Source organism: Peromyscus californicus, unplaced genomic scaffold, assembly GCF_007827085.1.
Source record: "Peromyscus californicus insignis strain IS unplaced genomic scaffold, ASM782708v3 Scaffold_14__1_contigs__length_90479793_seg_2, whole genome shotgun sequence".
Classification (NCBI taxonomy): domain Eukaryota; kingdom Metazoa; phylum Chordata; class Mammalia; order Rodentia; family Cricetidae; genus Peromyscus; species Peromyscus californicus.
Window position 1 is genome coordinate 68,050,190 of NW_026294436.1, and position 18,130 is coordinate 68,068,319.

The window sequence follows — 18,130 nt, forward strand, 5'->3', positions numbered from 1 at the left end:
CCACACACCCATGGACAGCAGCAGTTCCAAAGCCCCTGGTCATACAGGGAGGCATCCCTGTGAGTCCTGAAAACCCTCCCCCATCCCACTTCTGCAGGAAATGTGGCCTTGGTAGTCTTAAATGTGATTGCCTCTAAGTGGAAACTTGTTTCTTTCTAGATTTGAATGGCATAGATTTAACTCCTGTACAAGATACTCCTGTGGCTTCAAGAAAAGAAGATACATATGTTCATTTTAATGTGGACATTGAGCTCCAGAAACATGTTGAAAAATTAACCAAAGGTTTGTGACCATAATCTTTGTTTTCCTATGGACAGCACTCATTTGGGAGGGTGTGCACAGTGATCCCATCATAGTCCACATCTGGCAGAAGTCAGTGTCACCTGGTTAGTTGATTTGAAGAAATCCAAATGGTATTGTTTTTTAAATGTTGAAATTAGGTGGTGTTTTATCTGGTTGTATAATGACACTAGAATATAATGTTCTTTAATAGTAAAATTTTAGGCCTGGGAGATGGCTCAGTGGGAGGACCCACTGCATGACTGCACCCATGTAAAAGCCAGGCATAGCAGCTTGCCAGTGCTAGGAGCTAAAGACAGATGTGGTTCGCTGCTCAGCCAGGCTAGCTCCAGGTTCAGTAAGAAACCCTATCTCAAAAAGTGATGTGGGAAACGGATTGAGGAAGATACTGACATTAACCTCTTGCTTGCTGCACGTGTGGGCGCGCGCGCATACACACACGGCAGTTTTTCTCTTTCTGATGAGTGGGGAAGCTGGAACTCCTGATGGTGCTCTAATCCCTTCCTTCCACTTGGATCCACTGAGTAGAAAAGTACCAGAACTTGCAGTTTGCTGGAGGGAAGGTGGGAAGGGAGAGAGCCGCCTTTTAGCACAGTGACGTTGCAGTGCCGGCCTAGCCCAGGTCTTAGCCGTAATACTTGCAGTTGCCGTTTGCCCACCCGCTGTTGGTGTTCTCTACAGAGAAGTCTTCAGAGCCCCTGCTCTCTTGAGGCCCAGCTGCAGTTGGCGATGCCAAGCTTTGTAGGAAGTGCGTGTGAAATGAGTGCCTTCAGAAACAGTCCTGCAGCCCCTGTAGTGCTGCTGCCGTTCTCAAACCCGGGACTGTGGCAGAGGCAGCCCCAGAACCTTGGTAGATGAACCGTGGTCCAGCCTCAGCGGTGTGTTTTTTAAAGTCCTCCAGGTCATTCTGGTAGACTCCAGAACTTGAAACCCCCTGGGTCAGAAGGGTGTGTATCAGAGGGTGCTGGGTACATAAGGAAGAGATTGCAACATGGAGCGTGCCTTCTCCCCATTGCCTTGCGACCTGCTTGTGAGGTGAAGGAAGACAGTGGTGTCCTTGGCTAACAACCTTCCTTACTATGCTTTGCTCTTTCCTGATGGCTGATGAGTCGTTGAACTATTCAGGACTCCACTGTTCCTTTTCTCCAGTGTTGAACTTAATACTCGTCACGGTAGTTCCAAGTGATGCTAATGCTAATGCACTTTCACCTTCATAAGCCTTTCAGTTAGTCATCTTAGGCTATCCTAATTTTACATTTGTAACAAATGTGTGGAGGACAGAACTCTGCATACCAACACTGCGGTCAACATTGTTTTCTGATAATGCAGAGGAGTAAGAGCAGTGGTGACTATTGGGCTTAGGTTTCCAAGCATAGCTTTGTTAATGTTTCTGGCCTCAAGAGAGTCATGATGAGATGGTGAGACTGAGAAATGGGATCTGATCATTAGCTGTAGGAATGAGAAGACACACGACACCTGTGTGGATCTAGTAGGGTCCTATGCTCAGGAAAACTGGTCCCCAGTAGCCCACCTATCGGGATGCTTTTATGTGAGAAAGTACAGGCTAAGTGTGCCTGTTTTTCTCTCTCCCTCTCCCTCCTCCCTCTTCCTCTCCCCTCTCCCCCTCCCTCTCCCTCTCCCTCTCCCCCTCCCTCCCTCTCCCATTTCCTCTCCCCCTCCCTCTCCCTCTCCCCTCTCCCTCTTCCTCTCCTTCCCCCTCTCCCCCTCTTTCCCTCTCCCCCTCTCCCTCCTGTCTTGAGTGACTGGGCATTTTTGCTTGATTTGTGAGATGCTCTGTTTGCACCCAAGTGCCAGGGCTGTTCACGTATTTCAGAACATTGTTACACTTCATCTTTTCACTAAAGTGGATGTCTGTTATAGTCTTGAAAGACAGGATCCAGTACAACCCCAGTTAAAGCAGAATTAAATAGCAACTGATTGAATCAGGCAGCAGCTTTCATTGGTTTCCACACCTTTTTTAGAAATCAGTTTGGGGCTACACTGGTAATTTATATCCTTAATCTCGTTTTTCCCTTCAGGATACAGAGCTTATCTGTTGGTCTTTGGAGATGTATAACTATGTAACTTCCTCATAAATGAGTATTGTTGCCTTTATACCCTTTCTTCTGTAGCACATGTTGATGTAGACGTCAGCAGTGACGGGGTAAAGTATATGGCTTTGGACTCTAAAGCAGATATTAGGTGACATGTAATAGCATGTGACTTGTGTTGTGTAGATTGGGGGGTTTGTACGTGGCTTGTGTTGTGTGGATTTGGGGGTGTGTTTCAGGAGGAAGCAAAGCTGGTCCAGCTTGAACATTTTAAAGAGGAACTTTCACTGCCAGTCTGCCTAGTACATGTGCACTTATTATCTCTGTGGACTGCGCTCCTCTTCTGGAATTTGTGTTTTGAAATGTTTCCAGTGTGTGGTTGTGTTAGTTTGGGTTTCTATTGCTGTGATGAAACACCATGACCAAAAAGCAAGTTGGGGAGGAAAGTGTTTATTTGGTTTTCACTTCCAAATCTCTGTTCGTAATCAAAAACAGACAGGGCAGGAACCTGGAGGCAGGAGCTAATGCAGAGACCATGGAAGGGTGCTGTTTACTGGCTCACTCACCATTGCTTGCTCAGTCTGCTTTCTTATAGAACCCAGGACCACCAACCCAGAGATGATACCAACTACAATGGGCTGGGCCCTCCCCATCAATCACTAATTAAGAAAATGCCTTTAAAAAAATAAAAAGAAAAGAAAAAAGAAAATGCCTTACAATCCTGCCTACAACCCAATCTTTTGGAGGCATTTTCTTAATTGAGATTCTCTCCTCTCAGATGACTTTAGCTTATGTTAAGTTGACATAAAACTATCCAGCACAATGGTGTACATGACTATGTGTGTGTGGGTTCACATGTGTGCAGGTGCACCAACATGTGTGTACACCTGTATGTTGAGGCCCAAGGCTGACAATAGGAGTATCCTTCAATTACTCTTTCTTATTCATTGAGACATGTTTCTCAATTGAACTCAGAGCTCATTGATAAAGCTAGTCTAGCTCACCAACTTGCTTCAGGAATTTTGGCTCCTCCCTCCAAGCTCTGGAATTGCAGGCAGGCCACCACAGCCACCTGTCATTTACATGGGTTCTGGGGAATCTGGATTCCAGTCCTCACACTTGCATAACAAGTGCTTTAACCACTGAGCCATCTTGGCCCTCTTCCATGCTCTTTAGTGATGGGTATTCTTCAGCCAGTCCTGCTCAGGACATTGTAGAATGCGCTGATGAGAGAAATGGTGGAGTAGACTTTGGGGTTGGTACTCAAGCAACCACCGGTCCTACCCCATCAGACTGTCAGGCTGCCTTGTGGATGGTGCAAACCATTGCTTGTTCGTGGGCTTCGGTGAGTCAAGAAAGCTAATTCACACATAACTGCTGCCTGTGGTTCATGTGTCTTTCAACTTCCTAGGTGCGGCCATCTTCTTTGAATTCAAACATTACAAGCCTAAAAAGAGGTTTACCAGCACCAAGTGTTTTGCCTTCATGGAGATGGATGAAATTAAACCTGGGCCAATTGTAATAGAATTGTAAGTTTGGGGCATGGCAAATGGAACGTGGGGGTCAATCAGAGTACTTTAAACAATAATCTTTCTGTTGTGGTTCCAGATACAAGAAACCCACTGACTTTAAAAGAAAAAAATTACAATTATTGACCAAGAAACCACTTTATCTTCATCTACATCAGACTTTGCACAAGGAATGATCCTGATACAAATAACCGGAACTTGTGTGAATTTTACCACTCAGAAACCGTCATAGCTCTGTGTAGCATATCACTCTTCAACAGGCAGGAAATGAGCCCTACCCGTGCCATTTGGCCAGCAAGTCCATTACAGAGCCGGACCCCAGAACTCAAACGCTCAGCACATCACTGACCTATCACTCCTTTGGATACAGGTTTAGTGTAGATTTTGAAACATTTTTACTTTTCTATTCATTGTGCAATTAATTGTCTATTCCTCATTACCACTACTCCTACCCTGCTTCCTGGACAGTACTGTTGTGGTAGATGTGCTGAACTTCAGACAATGCAGCAATAAGAATGTGCTAGAGTTTACATTTCTGCTCACTTTTGCTCCAATATGCTCTTCTGGCTTGAATGTCACACTCTGGGTTGAGGTGGGTAGAATTGCTCTGAGAGGAATTGGACTAGTTACATTGCCTAGGAAAGTATCTGGAAGCTTATAGGTACTCCTTAGAAGTGGCCTAGCTGAATGCCATAGATCTCCTGCATGGAAAGTATGCCCTGACCAGATGAGAAACCACATGGAATGTTTCCCGAATGACCAGATTGTTTTCCTGAAATGAGCACTGGAGTCAGGTGGATCATCTGCTCTTCTCTGTCATACTGCTATTCTTCCTGGTAGACTCTAGGGTTAACGTTGGAACCATCTCAGAATAACTCCAGGTTTTTAAATGTGTTTACAATATCTTTGAAATATCATCATTGGGAAGAGTTGAGTCAGATGTTAAGATACTGAGGATAATTGCTGCTTTCCTGACAACCCATTGTGAGACCTTAAGACCGCATACCTCTCCTTAGTATGCAAAATCTGGAAAGATAGTTTATTTTTTTTAATATAGGTAGATAGAATCGCCATTTATTTCCTATTTAGATATACAATCATTCATTCCTTTTGAAAATATGCAGGTCATTAGTTTATTTTAAATTGACTATTTACTTTTGATGTAACGAGGCATAAATAAGACTTTCATAGCACATGATGAATAGTTGTTACACAGAATGTTAAGATTTGTGAGGAGCTTTCTGTGGGTTAGACATAGAACCCACATATTTTAATATTCACTTTTTAATGAACAGTGCATGAGGGGACTGTACTCTCAGTCCTGGGCCTGTTTTTAAATAGTATAACCTCATCACACCATTCAATATATTTGCTTTTTCAAGTAATCTCAATGAAGATGTTTTAACCTTCCCCTTCAAGAGATCTAGTCTTGACTTTCAGCACCCACTAGGTCACTGTTTCCTAGATGGATGTTAATAAAAATTGTATTCAGCCTAAAAAAAATCCACAACCAAATTAATCTTGATTGGATTAATTCCAAATGCTGAAATAATTCCATCTACAGTAGCTCTAGGAGATGAAGAATATGCCTTAAATTAACTCATTGTCTGACTCTTAAGCTTTGGGTTGTGGATCCCAAGACTGTAAGCTCCTCAAGGGGCAAGAGCCACATCTCTAGGTCATGTGAAGGTTCTAAGGTGCTTAGCAGTACTCTGGACTGGGGAGTACTCAATACCCTGGGCAGTACTCTGGACCTGGGGTGTACTCAATACCTGGGGAGTACCCTGTACCCTGGGCAGTGCTCTGTACCCAGTACTTGGGGAATACTCAATACCCTGGGCAGTACTCTGTACCCTGGGGAGTACTCAATACCTTCTGTCTGATGTTGCTGACTAGGCCTAAAAAATAATCCCTTAAAACCTACCATTATTAAAATGTAGCAAAGACTGTACATTGTCCTTTCTCTTTTCTCACAGACCGTAAGAGGAATAGCAAAGTGGCAATGTTCTGTGCTGCAGCACCGATCCTTCACAAAGTGTGTTTATGTGAACTACAGATGCCTGCCATCAGGGTCCAACAGCTTTAGTGGAACATCATGTGATAAGCTGAGCTTTAATTCAGACCTGAATGACAAGACTGCAGTTAACAGAGAGCATCCCACATTTCACAAGTGAAGTTTCTGTTGCAGTCGCTGAACAATAAATAAATAGCCTTTGCTCTGGCAGAAATGCTTTCAGGCTGGGCTACTGCTCCTAGTGCAAGTTTTGGCTGCTCAGTCCAGAAACAGTTAGTTGGCTGGAGACAACTTCAGAAACAGGAACTTCTGAAATGGAAAAGTGGTTCAACTGAGGTCTGTCGTCCTCTGTGCCATCTGTAGACGGACAGCTTGTTATGGGCTTTTGGAGCACAAGATGTTCAGTAGGACTGGGTTGAGGAAACAGTGGTAGACCAGCTCAGAACTGCCCAGCTCTGCAGTTTCTGTCTTCCTTGGGATGTTTATGATATACAGCAGGATAACCAAAGGGCTTTAGAAGGGAAACATCCTAGTTTTGAATTAAAACAAAAAAGGGGTCGGGGGTTACTTAGTTTTACTATTTGTCTTAGCTGGTATAATCTTTATATGCCTTCTAAACTTAGGTAGCTGAGATAGTAGAGGCAGGAGGAAATCAAATTTGAGAAAGCCTGAACTACATAGGTGAGACTCTATCTTTAAAAAAAAAGAAATTACATTAACTTCACTATTTTGTGTCTTGAGGAGGTTGACAGATAAATCCAAGAAGTTGTGTTTGCAATTCAGTCTTATTTTTATATGGTTAAAAAATAAAATAGGCTAGGGGCTTAAGAGATGGTTCAGGGGTTAAGAGCACTGGCTGTTCTTGCAGAGAACCAGGGTTCAGTCCTGGCACCCACATGGTAGTTCACAACTGCCTGCAACTCCAGTTATAGGGGATCTGGTACCCTCTTCTGGACCCATGGACACCAGACATACATGTGGTACACATACATACATGCAGGCAGAACACATGCATAGAATAAAAATTAATTTTTTAATGACATCCATTATCCTGTGTCGTTTTCTTATGATATAAAATCTTCTGTAATTCCAGATTGGGGCCAGGCATATTGAACTCTTCCTGGAGGCCTTCCAGGCTCCCTTGGAACGTCCTGCATTCAGAGAGCCTGTCTTTGTATAGTATGTCTTCAACTGTTGATGATTTTATTTCACATTGAAGCTTTTGCTCATTTTTCAGAATCCCCATGGATTTAACATCCCAACAATGACATGATATGTCCTAGGTGTCAATATCATGACTTCACAGGACTTTAGAGAATACAGTGTCACAGTAAGCAGTTGTCACCTTTTATAACTTTATGTATTATGGCTCTTACAGAATGTGCTGCTAAGGTTACTGTAAATAGTCTGAACCAGTTGTTTTAAAGGCAGTGTAAAATGGGCGCAAGACTTTACATACAACGCAATACCAGATTTCTAGACTTACCTGATTTATAAATAAAAGCACCATTATTTGGTTAATTTCTGAATAGTATGTTAAAGAATTGAACTAGGCAAGGTAACTCAAGCCTGAAATTCCAGCCTCTAAGGAGCTGAGACAGGAGGATCACTGAGCGTCTGAGGCCAGGCTGGGCTACAAAATGAGACCCTGTCTCAAAACCACCATGTAATTGAGTTCAGCCCATAGTTGTGGACTGAAAACATAGGTGAGTTTCCTAGTTTGCAGTCATTCTTCTTCATGGCACCTTCCTGATTCTTTCTTGTCATATTCCTTAAAAATCAGCTTTAAGGTGATATGAGAGATAACAGAATATACATTTCTAAAAAGAAATGATCTTAGAGTCATGGCACATGGTTTTTATCTTGTTATCTACCCTTAGTGCAAGAATGGTTTTAAAAGCAACAAAACATCAGGTCAAATAATTTTACGTTTACCTTTTCCCCATGTTTCAAGGGGTGTGAGTGTGTGTGTTTAGGTCAGAGGACAACTTGTGGGATTTGGATTTCTTTGCTGTGTGGATCCAGGGAGCTGTCAGGTTTGACATTAAGTGTCTTTACCTGCTGAGCCATCTTGCTGGCCTAAATAATCTTTTTCCCCCCTCAGTTTTTGAGACAGGCTCTATGTAACCCTGGCTACAGAGATCCACCTGCCTCTGCCTCCCAGATGCTGGGATTAAAGGTGTGTGCCACCACATCCAGCCTCAGGTAATTCTTGTTACTAATGCAAACTTTTACTCAGAAAACTGTTCCCAAACAGGCAGTGAGCATCAAGGAGGTGCAGAAGCTAGGATGGGTGGGGCTGCCGACTTGAGTAAGAGGAGAATTCCCCTAGTGCTCACTGGTGACTTCAGAGGGAGACCTCAGCAGTGCCACGTGGAGTGTGCACACTCACCACTGCAGGTCCAGAAGCCCAGCTGTCAGGTTTCCCAAGTGATACACATGTCAAAGCAACCCAAAGAATCAGCAGACACTTGGAAAATATTAATAAACAAAGTTTATGAACTATTACTACAAAGAACTTTAGCAACAGGAGAGTTTATGATCCTTGAGTAAATGTTTTTTAGCGTAACAGTCTTTGAGAGACAGAGGGAGCTGTAAACACCTTGCTCTGTATCAGCTGGCACACACTAAACCAAGGCCATGGAAATACGTGTTCTTAAAGCATTTCCACAGGAAATGTTCATATTTTATGATATTCTAAATCATTTAGCAATTACATATGCTACATGAACTAAACACAGGTATTCTTTATTGCACATTTCAAAGTTGGAAGGACACTCTAGCTTAAGAGGTGATTTTTTACCTAAAAGGGAAAATAGTATTTTTTGTTTGGCTCAAAAATGCACACTGCCAAGGCAGCTTAGTACTAAAAACAAACTTTGTGAAACAAACTTTCAGGTTTTGAAGCCAATGAAATCCTTTGCTGTAATGAATAATGCACTGTCCGCTTTCTCTCTGACTCATGACAGAGGTCAAAGTTAGGGGCTGGGTTTTGAAGCCTGTGAATGGTCCTGGACACTGCTTGGAGAGGCAGGTGGGGCTTCCTCTCTTGGGCCGGAAGGCAGTGAGTCTCTTGCAGTAGGTGGTGGCATCGGGTAGTCCTGAGGACCATGAGTTGGAGGTGGTAATCTGGTACCAGGAATAAAGTACTCTCTTGGACCAAGTGAACCTGGAGGTCTAAATGGTATGTGTCCTGGTAAAAACTCCCGAGGGTCAACAGGCAGGTCCCGTTTCCCAGGCAGAACACCTGGTGCATATTCTCTTATGCCTAATGGTGGATGCATGCCTGGAACTAGAAAACATGAGTCATGTAAATACAAAGCAACATATTTAAATGAGCAATCATTCCAAGTATAGTAACATATTTATTAATTTCTCAGCCCTAGAAAGTCAAGTATGGCACCCTTACTTTAAAATAAGGCAAATGAGAATTAGCACATTTAAATTAGTCTGTGGCCACTAAGCAAAGGACAGGTTTAAACACAGCTCTGCTTAATTTCAAGTTTTCTTTTCACTCTGCAATTCTGCATTTCAGAACAGCTCCATTCAGAATAACAGCCATGCCAAGAGGATAATGAAAATCACAGATTCACTCTGAAACACAATTTCCACTGCAACAAAGTTGGTAAAGGAAATGTTACTGCCTACCACTGTGTCAACCGAAAGTTCGTGCAGCCAGAACACATTAAGGAGCTGGACTCAAATTGACCTACATTGACTAGGTTGCGATTGTGTTCTCTGTAGCACCTATCATCTCTCTAGTCCCAGTGGGAAGGGACTGTTTAGCTTTCCTGTCTCTATTCTGTGACCTATAGGGTGTTACGGCATGTGTCACCCATCTTTTCCATACATGATATGTAGCGACTGGTGTTCAAATGCACCTGCAGAAGGAACTTTACTGGCTTTCCTGAATGACCCCTTTCCTTCTCTAGCCAAGCCCAACTCAGTTTAGGAAGATTAAATAATACCTATATGTGCTCAGAAGCTTGAGGGTAGGTTACAATGTACTTTCAGCTTTATCCTCAACTGGAAAGCTCTATGGTAGTAACTATGTTAGCAAAGAACAGGGAAGATGAGTATGTTTTACAAGTCAATACTGTTCAGATCATCATACCAAATGGTGGAGGAGGAGGAAGTGGCCGAGGCCCAAAAGGCCCACATAGCTGAGGAGGTGGTCCATATCGAATGGGTGGCGGCATGGGGCCTCCCAAAGGGGCACCCAAGAGAGGTACCCCTGGAAACGGAGGGGGCCCTTTGGGAGCCATGTTAACCTGTAGAAAAGAAGCAGTTAGAGTTTGGAAATGCTTTCACATGATAAAGTGCTGAGACTAGTAAACTGGCACCTGTCCAAAGAACCATCAGCTTAACACCACCTCACCGTGGCACATTGCCAGTGACAAGTCAGGTTAGCAGGATGCTACAAGCAGTGACTTGGGTTACTGCTCACTATCTGCACAAGAGTACTATCGGCATTATAAGAAGTGACTGTGACACAGGCCATGCCATACACACTGTAATCTGTATCAAAAGAAGTACTCTGTATCTCTCATCACTATAATTCCACATGTGTGGTGATATATTATGTACCCTAGTAAAGCTTGCCTGAGGATCAGAGAAGCAGAGTAAGCCACAGCCAACCTCACCTCACCAACTCCTCAGCTGATCCTGTTTCCATGAATCCTCAGACTGAAGCCTCTGAGTCCTCACTCAAAAGACCTCAGCCAATAAGAGCCTTTAGTTCCTGTCTCCTCACGCCTTGTATTCCTTTCTCTGCCCTGCCATATTACTTCCTGGGATTAAGGCGTGTGTGCCTCCCAAGCAAAGGCATGAGATCTCAAGTACTAGGATTAAAGGTGTGTGCCACCACTGCCTGGCTCTGTTTCTCTCTTAGACTGAGTCAATCTTATGTAGTCCAGGGTGGCTTTGAACTCACAGAGATCCACACGGATCTCTGCCTCCCGAGTGCTAGGATTAAAGGTGTGTGTGCCACCACTGCCTGGCCTCTGTTTAAATTGAGTGGCTTGTTCTGTCCTCTGATCCTAAAGGCTCTTTTTGGGTGAGGACTCACAGGCTTTCATTCTGAGGATTTGTAAAAACAGGATCAGCTGAGGAGTTGGAGAGGTGAGGTTGGCTGTGGCTTACTCTGCTTCTCTGATCCTCAGGCAAGCCTTATTAGGGTACATAATATATCACCACACACATGTACATATTAAGAATACAGAGAACGAATGCAAATATGTTTTCTACACAAGCAGTAATAGCAACCATTCAGGGAAGCATCAGTGGGTAGACCTTTGCTATATTATCCAAATTCTTAGATCATTCAGTCTGTAAGTGACCATCCTGCTTTAAACATGAACAAGCAGAGGCAAGAGGAGTTGAGCTGTTTTGCTGGAGGTCATACTGCATGTAAAAGGGCAAGATGGAACTCAAATACCAGGCTCCACTCCAAGGCTGTGCCCCTCCTAACCCTCCATAATTTAAGTCTCTGAAGTCTGGAAAGGCCTCTGGGTCTCCCCCAGACTGGCCTTGGATAAAGACTTGTCAGGACATGCACATCCCTGGAACCCTGCACTGCACTTCACAGTATTTCCCAGCAGTTTTATGTTCGTGGTTAGGAAGACGGCACTCTAGTAGTGACCTTCCCTGGCTGCTAACATTACACACTACAGGACAGGAGTTTCCATGTTGTGTTATGTAGAGCAGAAGGCTGAGCAACTGCAATAGCCATACATGTCACAAGAGTGCACACTTCTGTGAACACTGAACAAGTCCAGCCACTACTCTGGACCAGATCAACAGATGTTCCACACGTTTCTGTTCATAAGCAATCTGATTTCATATCATTCAAAACAGTCTGCCAGGTACACAGGTGCAGGGGTTTTTCAATAGCACAGTTCCAAGCAGATAATGACAACGAATAATGTGATTTACAGTGAGTTTATTTCACTCCGAGTTTTCAGCACAAAGCACACAACGTAAGTTGTACTGATGATTTTTCACTATGTAGTAATAGTTATAGCAAATGCTCTAAACTAGTTAGTAATTTAACCCAAATAGGAAAAACAACACCAACAACCAACCACTCTGGCTCAGTGACACTCGAAGGTCAAGGAGCGTGAACAAGATGAGTATCATGCTTTCATAAACTTTCTAAGGACAAACCAAGCAAAACTAAAGCCTACTCCAGCCCTCAATCTCTAAATACTTACTGCTACTGGATGCTCAGCTAAAGGGGCCATGCTGGAACCTAAGGGGCCGTCAGGCTCTTGGGGAACAGTTGGCTTTTAAAGAAACAAATAGACATATAAACAAGAGAGGAGGTGGAGACCAGGAGGAAATACTCATCTGCCCGCAAAGCGTACCTTGCCCTCATCTGTGGCCTTCGCTGGAGAGGAGCTCCTGGAGCTGCTGTTCACCACAGGAGCTGGCCCTGGGTCTGCAAGAGGCCAAAGAACAACTCAGACTCGTCTGCCATATGTTCTGAGGAGAATCAAAGTCCCACGTGCATGAGGCTCAGAAAGTGCTTGGGCCCCTTACCAGAAGCAGCATGTTTCCCAGAAGCCTCTGATGACCATCGAGGGCTAGGTAAATGCCTGTCCAATGACCCTTGAGAAAGAAACAACAGAGCTCTTGACATGTAGTTTTTCAGGGGGAATAAACTTACTGTGGATAGGGCTCAACTCTTAACTAGAGGGCAGCATCACAAATAGATCTGCTAGGTGAGGTAACACATGCCTGCAATCCCAAAGAGAGATCTCAATATATGAGTCACAATTTATGCAGAGACTTCAAATATTAAACAAGAACTGCCTCGGCTTTTGTAAATATTTTTAAATTATTTTCCTTTTTAATTTATGTGTATGAGTATTTGGCCTGCATGTATGTGTCTGCACCACATGTGTGCAGTACCCCTGGAGGCCAGGAGAGGGTGTCATCCCCTGGGACTGGAGTTAAAGGTGGTTGAGAGCTGCCATGTTGGTGCTATGAAGTGAACTTAGGTCTGCTAACCACTGAGCCACTGATCCAGCCCCAGGAATTCCCTTAGTTTTAAAGACAACCAGCAGACTTTCTAGTAAGAATATTGGTCTAGTGCTTCTAGTTAGAGATGTATTAGCCTTGTATTGGTGGCATTTTTCCACTCTTGACTTCCAATCTTCATAAGCGTCACAGACAGAATTAGAGTAAGGTGGCATTTCATAGTCACAGTGAAATGTTAAAGTATATAGTATTCTTAAAAAGCAATGCAGGGGCCTCTAGGAGAATATAAATCTTTCTATCCTATGGCAGAGCTTATAGTGACCCACTTTTCTATGAAGACAGATGTAACATAGGAAGAACCCACTTCATGGACTGTAGTGCAGAGGAGTACACCAGTGCTCACCACATTCACTTCTAGGCATGTCTCTTCGACTGAGTGTGGCAGAAAGAGGTCTCCCAGGTGGCTCTGCTGGTAGGGGAGGGGAGCATTCTCCACCACTCACAGGGGATGGGCCAAAAGAACCATTCTGGCTCAGTAGACCTGAAGACAGCAATGCCTTGTTACCACTCTATGGCAGCCCCTCTCCCTCCAGTAAGCTTGGAGTCTTTCTAGGACATCATAGCTATTACAGAAGTAAAATGTAGTTTACACACATTCCTCACCAAAGTCCTGCTGCCTTGTACAAAGCACTTCCTACCTCTCCGGGGAGGGTTTTGTGTATTCGGTCTTCCTGGTATTGGTTTTACGATCACAGGTTCATCTTGCCTCATTGCCATCTTTTGGGTTATTTCCAGTAATCTTGAATATTGAGAAAGAATGGACTTAAAATGAAATAGCAATCAATTCCTTATCAGGTACCACCTAGCATTAAAATACTAAAAGCACTGAAAACAGCTATCCAAACTCCATACTTGTGCCTTAAGTTAGCAGCTTCTCTCTTCTCCTCTTCCATGGCTCGCTCTGCAGCACGGGCTTTGAGCTGTTGGAGAAAAAGGCATTGTGACTCAGATGTGGTAGGCTGTGCACAAAAATAAAAAAGGAAAAACCCTTACCCAGTTTTCATGAGCTTTCTTCTCGTGAGCAGCGATCTGAAAAGACAACAAACACATCAAGTACATGTTGTTCAGGCTCTTTTTAATGCCCATTTTAACATATTAGCTTTCGAAAACAATCTGCAACTCATGTAGGCCAATAGAGTTTTTACCTGGCTTTTAAATGACTGTTCTGTTTTCTGTAACTCTTCTTCCATTTCTTCAATTCTCCGCCTAAGAATTACAGTTGGCATTACCAGTGAAAACACGACTATAAAATTGGCAACAATCCCTTGACTGGGCAGCTACAGTTGTAAAGATTTTACCAGACATACAAAAACATGGTTTATATAAATTTACTCAAAGTACAGTATAATCAAAACACATTAATTTTGCTGTCATTTCATGGCTAGTGACTCCTAGACTACCATTTCCTTAATGGTTTTCAATATAGTCTCAAGAAAATCCTGCTATGAATATCTGCTTCTATACAACTGCACTTTTTTTCTTCTATCAAAAAAAAAATTAAACAGGCTAATGACTACTCATTTATCAAATGGTATCATCACTGCAGTGATTTTTGAAGTCACATAGCAAACTGCATTCTTTAAAGAATGACTTCAAAACAGCAGTTCTCAATCTGTTGAGACTCCTTTGATAAACCTCTATCTTCCAAACCACATTACAATTCATAACAGTAGAAACATTACAATTATGAAGTAGCAAGGGAATAATTTTATGGTTGGGGGGTTACAACATGAAGAATTGCATTACAGGGTCGCAGCATTAGGAAGGTTGAGAATCACTGGTCTAATATATAAAACTCCTCCCCACCCTGCTGCCCACAGCCATCTGCAGGAAACAAGGGCCTTTACAGTCCTTCAGTGTGCAAGCTAAGTAAATTGACGTTAGCCTTTTTCATTTGTTAACTTTCCCCTGTGTGAATGAATGGTCTCACAGCCCCTCCCCACTTAGTTTCCGTGCTGTCTTCTGCTACGTAATAGTTGTAGGAAGAAAGCAGAGCCCCTGTGAGGCCCCAGCCCCTGTGCAGAGCCTGAACTTACTTGTAAGTTTTTACTTCCTCGGCAGCCAAGACCACGTTTCCATCTGCAGCTGACAGGCGCTGCTCTCTGTCCTGCCGCTCATACTCCTCTTGACTCAGTTTCCTAGGAAAACCCATTAAGTGAATGAAGTTTTTCCTTACAGCAGTCAGCTCTCTCTATTCAACTGTCATTTCCTATCCTCTGTTTTTGTTTGTTTGTTGTTTGAGACAGGGTTTCTCTGTGTAGCCCTGGTTGTCCTGGAACTCACTCTACAGACCAGGCTGGCCTTGAACTCAGAGATCCACCTGCCTCTGCCTTTCTGGGATTAAATGTGTGTGCCACCACCATGCAGTTTCCTATTCTCTTAATGCCCCAACACATAAGACATGCAAAGAAATTAAAAGCTTCCCTGACATCCAGGAAATCAAACTCTGACCTCTTGGCAAGCCAGGTGCATATTCTAAGTGTGCCCCATAATTTCCTATGACAAGTAAATAAAACTGTAAAAAGACTATGCTCAGTGGATAACCTGCACTACAGGTTGAAAGTGCCTTCCCGTCTATGAAAAACAGCAGTCTAGCTCAACTAAAGAAGGGCCAGATACTTCTTTCTGCCCTCGGTAGGCTACTAATTATTTTCTTATGTTGTCCTAGAAGAACTGTTGTATGAAAAGCCAGGTGTGGAGGTGCACACCTGTAACCCCAGCAGTGAGGCAGAGGCAGGCAGATCCCTGAAGCTCATTGGCCAGCCAGCCTAGTAGAATAGATGCTTTTCTGGTCAATAAGAAATATGTCTCAAAAATAAAGGTAGACATCGAAGGAGGAAAAGACAGCCAACTATGACCTCTGACGTCACTCCACACCCCCGCTGTGGACACATGTGCATACCCAAATCAAGTACATACAGTATACACACAAAGCCAACGCCTAGCCACAAGCACACACACAGACATACACACACACACAGGTAGACAGTGGGACCCTACTTCTGCAGAGCCATCTCCTTCTGCTGGTAGAGCTCATTCAGGATCTCCACTTTCTGCCTCAGAGTTTTGCACTCGTCTTCCAGCCCAGCTTTAGCTGTCTGCAGGGAGGTGCAGTCATCTTCCAGTTTCTTGATTTGGCCTGTAGGGGATACACAGGACTTCTCTGTATGTGTGCAGAGGCTTGAGAGACAGGGCTGAGGGGGCAGTTCTGAGAAGTGAGAAGCATGAACACCACAACCTATTTTTCTTTCAAATCGAATTTTAAATTGTTTCAATATACAGCAATTTTTGTCTCCAGCAGAACCTACCTTCCAGGTTACATTTAGTGGACATTGATGTTCTTAGCTTAAGTTGTAAAAGTTTGAGATCCTCTTCAACTATTGAGACTGCAGTTTGTGTCTAAAAATTACAGAAGAAAAAATCTAGTCTTAACAGTGAGCTATCGGAAGGCCTCCCGGATGCTCCTGGACTCCAAACAGGACGGTACCCGAGAGATGTCCATCATCTGCTCAACTCTGTGCTTCCTCTTCTCACTTCGGTCACCTACAAGAGAAAAAAAGACTTCAGTTGCCTTTCCTTCCTTGCTTTTAAAGACATTTCCATGACTTCCCTCAAACAATGATCATTTGCGAACAGTGGACTAAAAACAAAACAACCAAGAAAACTGTAACTGATTTAGAACTGAAATTCAGATGTACAAAGTTAATTACCAGTCTGTGTAATAAATAATGGCATCCTCGCTCCAAGACAGAGTGCTTTCTTCTCTCAGCTCACCTCCCCTGAATAAATGTCTACGTAAAGACATCAGACCTTTGTCCTCCCTCAAATCTGCTGCCAGGTGTGACTTAAAGCCCGCGCAGTGGTAAGGAGCAGTTAATATTCAACTTGGGAGACATCGGAGACAGTTCTTCATCAGTTAACATGCCGCCCTCTAGCATCCTACCATGCAACTCTAGCTTCTTACCTGGCAGCTTTAGCTGTGATTCCAACCACCTCAGGCCTCTGAAAACAAACTGCAGGTCTTAAGACCAGAGCTATAGAGACCACACTCCTCATATAAGGACGAGGCAGGGTTTTTTTTCAAGACAGGGTTTCTCTGTGTAGTTTTGGAGCCTGTCCTGGATCTCACTTTGTAGTCCAGGCTGGACTCGAACTCACAAAGATCTGCCTGCCTCTGCCTCCCAAGTGCTGGGTTTAAAGGCGTGCGCTACCGCTGCCCGGCTTTTTTGTTTGTTTGTTTGTTTGTTTGGGGCAGTTTTTTAATGCTCAGAGGCAGGAGATGACTGAAGCAGCCCCACTGTACACGCCAGTGTCCTTTGCATGCCTACACTACACTACACTATGCCCGAGGAGTAAGCCAGCTGACCCAACACAGACATACACATCTACAAGTCTAGCAGTGCAGCCCACAGCCATAAAGCTTACCCTGAAAAGCAGCCTCAGTGAACTGAAATTGAAGTGCAGAGGGCAAAATAGGCCCAACCTCCCCGAGACAGATCTCACCTCCCACTTCTCCATTGGCCAGCTCATCTGACTCATTTCCTCCTTTACTCTGATCCTCAGATTCAAGTTCACACTCTACCCGATTCAACTGTGTGATGCAATTGGTCAAAGCCTAGAAAAGAAGCAAATGGTGTAAAAGCCTCTTGATTTTAAATCAGAAGAATTCACGGGATTAAGTGTGTATTCATGAGGATAAACTTACATCAATATTGTCGTCTTTGTGAGTCAGAGCTACTTCTAAGTCTTTCTGGGACCTCTCAAATGACTTGATTTGTTCAGTAAGCTCAGCATGCGATTTACTCCACTCTTCAATCTGCTGCTGCAACTGAAAAATCAAAACGTATAAATCCCTATGGTGCAGGGCTGTGTATAGGAGACATCTAATCTATGGGAGACAGCGGGTGGGAAGCCACACCTCTCCTTGGCATGTCACTAGGAGGAGCTAAAATATCAGTAAAGAAAAGGGGTGAATGGCTACAATCCTCAGAGCTGCCGGAAGAACATCAGTCTGATCAAGAAGGTTGACCCGATTATTTCAGCCTTCAGAACACTATTGCTAATTCAACTTAATTTACTTCCAGGATGAATGGGTGGGCACATCTCAGACTCCTAAATCCAGACTCTGATCATATAACCTCCTCTTGGTCAATAAAGAAATAACTATTCAAAGAATGGTTATGAAATACTTATCT

At 43.6% G+C, this 18,130-nt stretch overlaps 2 protein-coding genes across 11 annotated transcripts in view; one reads left to right on the forward strand and one right to left on the reverse strand.

The window, feature by feature from the left end:
• Positions 1-6,936, forward strand: part of Aida (axin interactor, dorsalization associated) — a 36,904-nt gene extending 29,968 nt beyond the window's left edge. For 2 of the 6 annotated variants that reach the window (XM_052737910.1, XM_052737914.1), the window contains exons 8-10: positions 160-282; positions 3,763-3,880; positions 3,960-6,936. In XM_052737910.1, the coding sequence (XP_052593870.1) occupies positions 160-282; positions 3,763-3,880; positions 3,960-4,056 (338 nt within the window). In that variant the 3' untranslated portion in view covers positions 4,057-6,936. Of the gene's footprint in view, positions 1-159; positions 283-2,432; positions 2,465-3,762; positions 3,881-3,959 lie in introns of all 6 variants that reach the window. The other 4 variants (XR_008218045.1, XM_052737912.1, XM_052737911.1 and 1 more) reach the window with 4 other exon arrangements.
• Positions 6,937-8,370: 1,434 nt separating this feature from the next.
• Positions 8,371-18,130, reverse strand: part of Mia3 (MIA SH3 domain ER export factor 3) — a 43,583-nt gene continuing 33,823 nt past the window's right edge. For 2 of the 5 annotated variants that reach the window (XM_052737896.1, XM_052737897.1), the window contains 16 exons: positions 17,641-17,763; positions 17,439-17,550; positions 16,423-16,478; positions 16,244-16,334; positions 15,936-16,074; positions 14,972-15,073; positions 14,081-14,141; positions 13,929-13,964; positions 13,788-13,855; positions 13,574-13,674; positions 13,279-13,416; positions 12,435-12,503; positions 12,260-12,333; positions 12,107-12,178; positions 10,009-10,165; positions 8,371-9,186 (listed from right to left, as the gene is read on the reverse strand). In XM_052737896.1, the coding sequence (XP_052593856.1) occupies positions 8,873-9,186; positions 10,009-10,165; positions 12,107-12,178; positions 12,260-12,333; positions 12,435-12,503; positions 13,279-13,416; positions 13,574-13,674; positions 13,788-13,855; positions 13,929-13,964; positions 14,081-14,141; positions 14,972-15,073; positions 15,936-16,074; positions 16,244-16,334; positions 16,423-16,478; positions 17,439-17,550; positions 17,641-17,763 (1,713 nt within the window). In that variant the 3' untranslated portion in view covers positions 8,371-8,872. The remainder of the gene's footprint in view (positions 9,187-10,008; positions 10,166-12,106; positions 12,179-12,259; positions 12,334-12,434; positions 12,504-13,278; positions 13,417-13,573; positions 13,675-13,787; positions 13,856-13,928; positions 13,965-14,080; positions 14,142-14,971; positions 15,074-15,935; positions 16,075-16,243; positions 16,335-16,422; positions 16,479-17,438; positions 17,551-17,640; positions 17,764-18,130) is intronic. The other 3 variants (XM_052737893.1, XM_052737895.1, XM_052737894.1) reach the window with 2 other exon arrangements.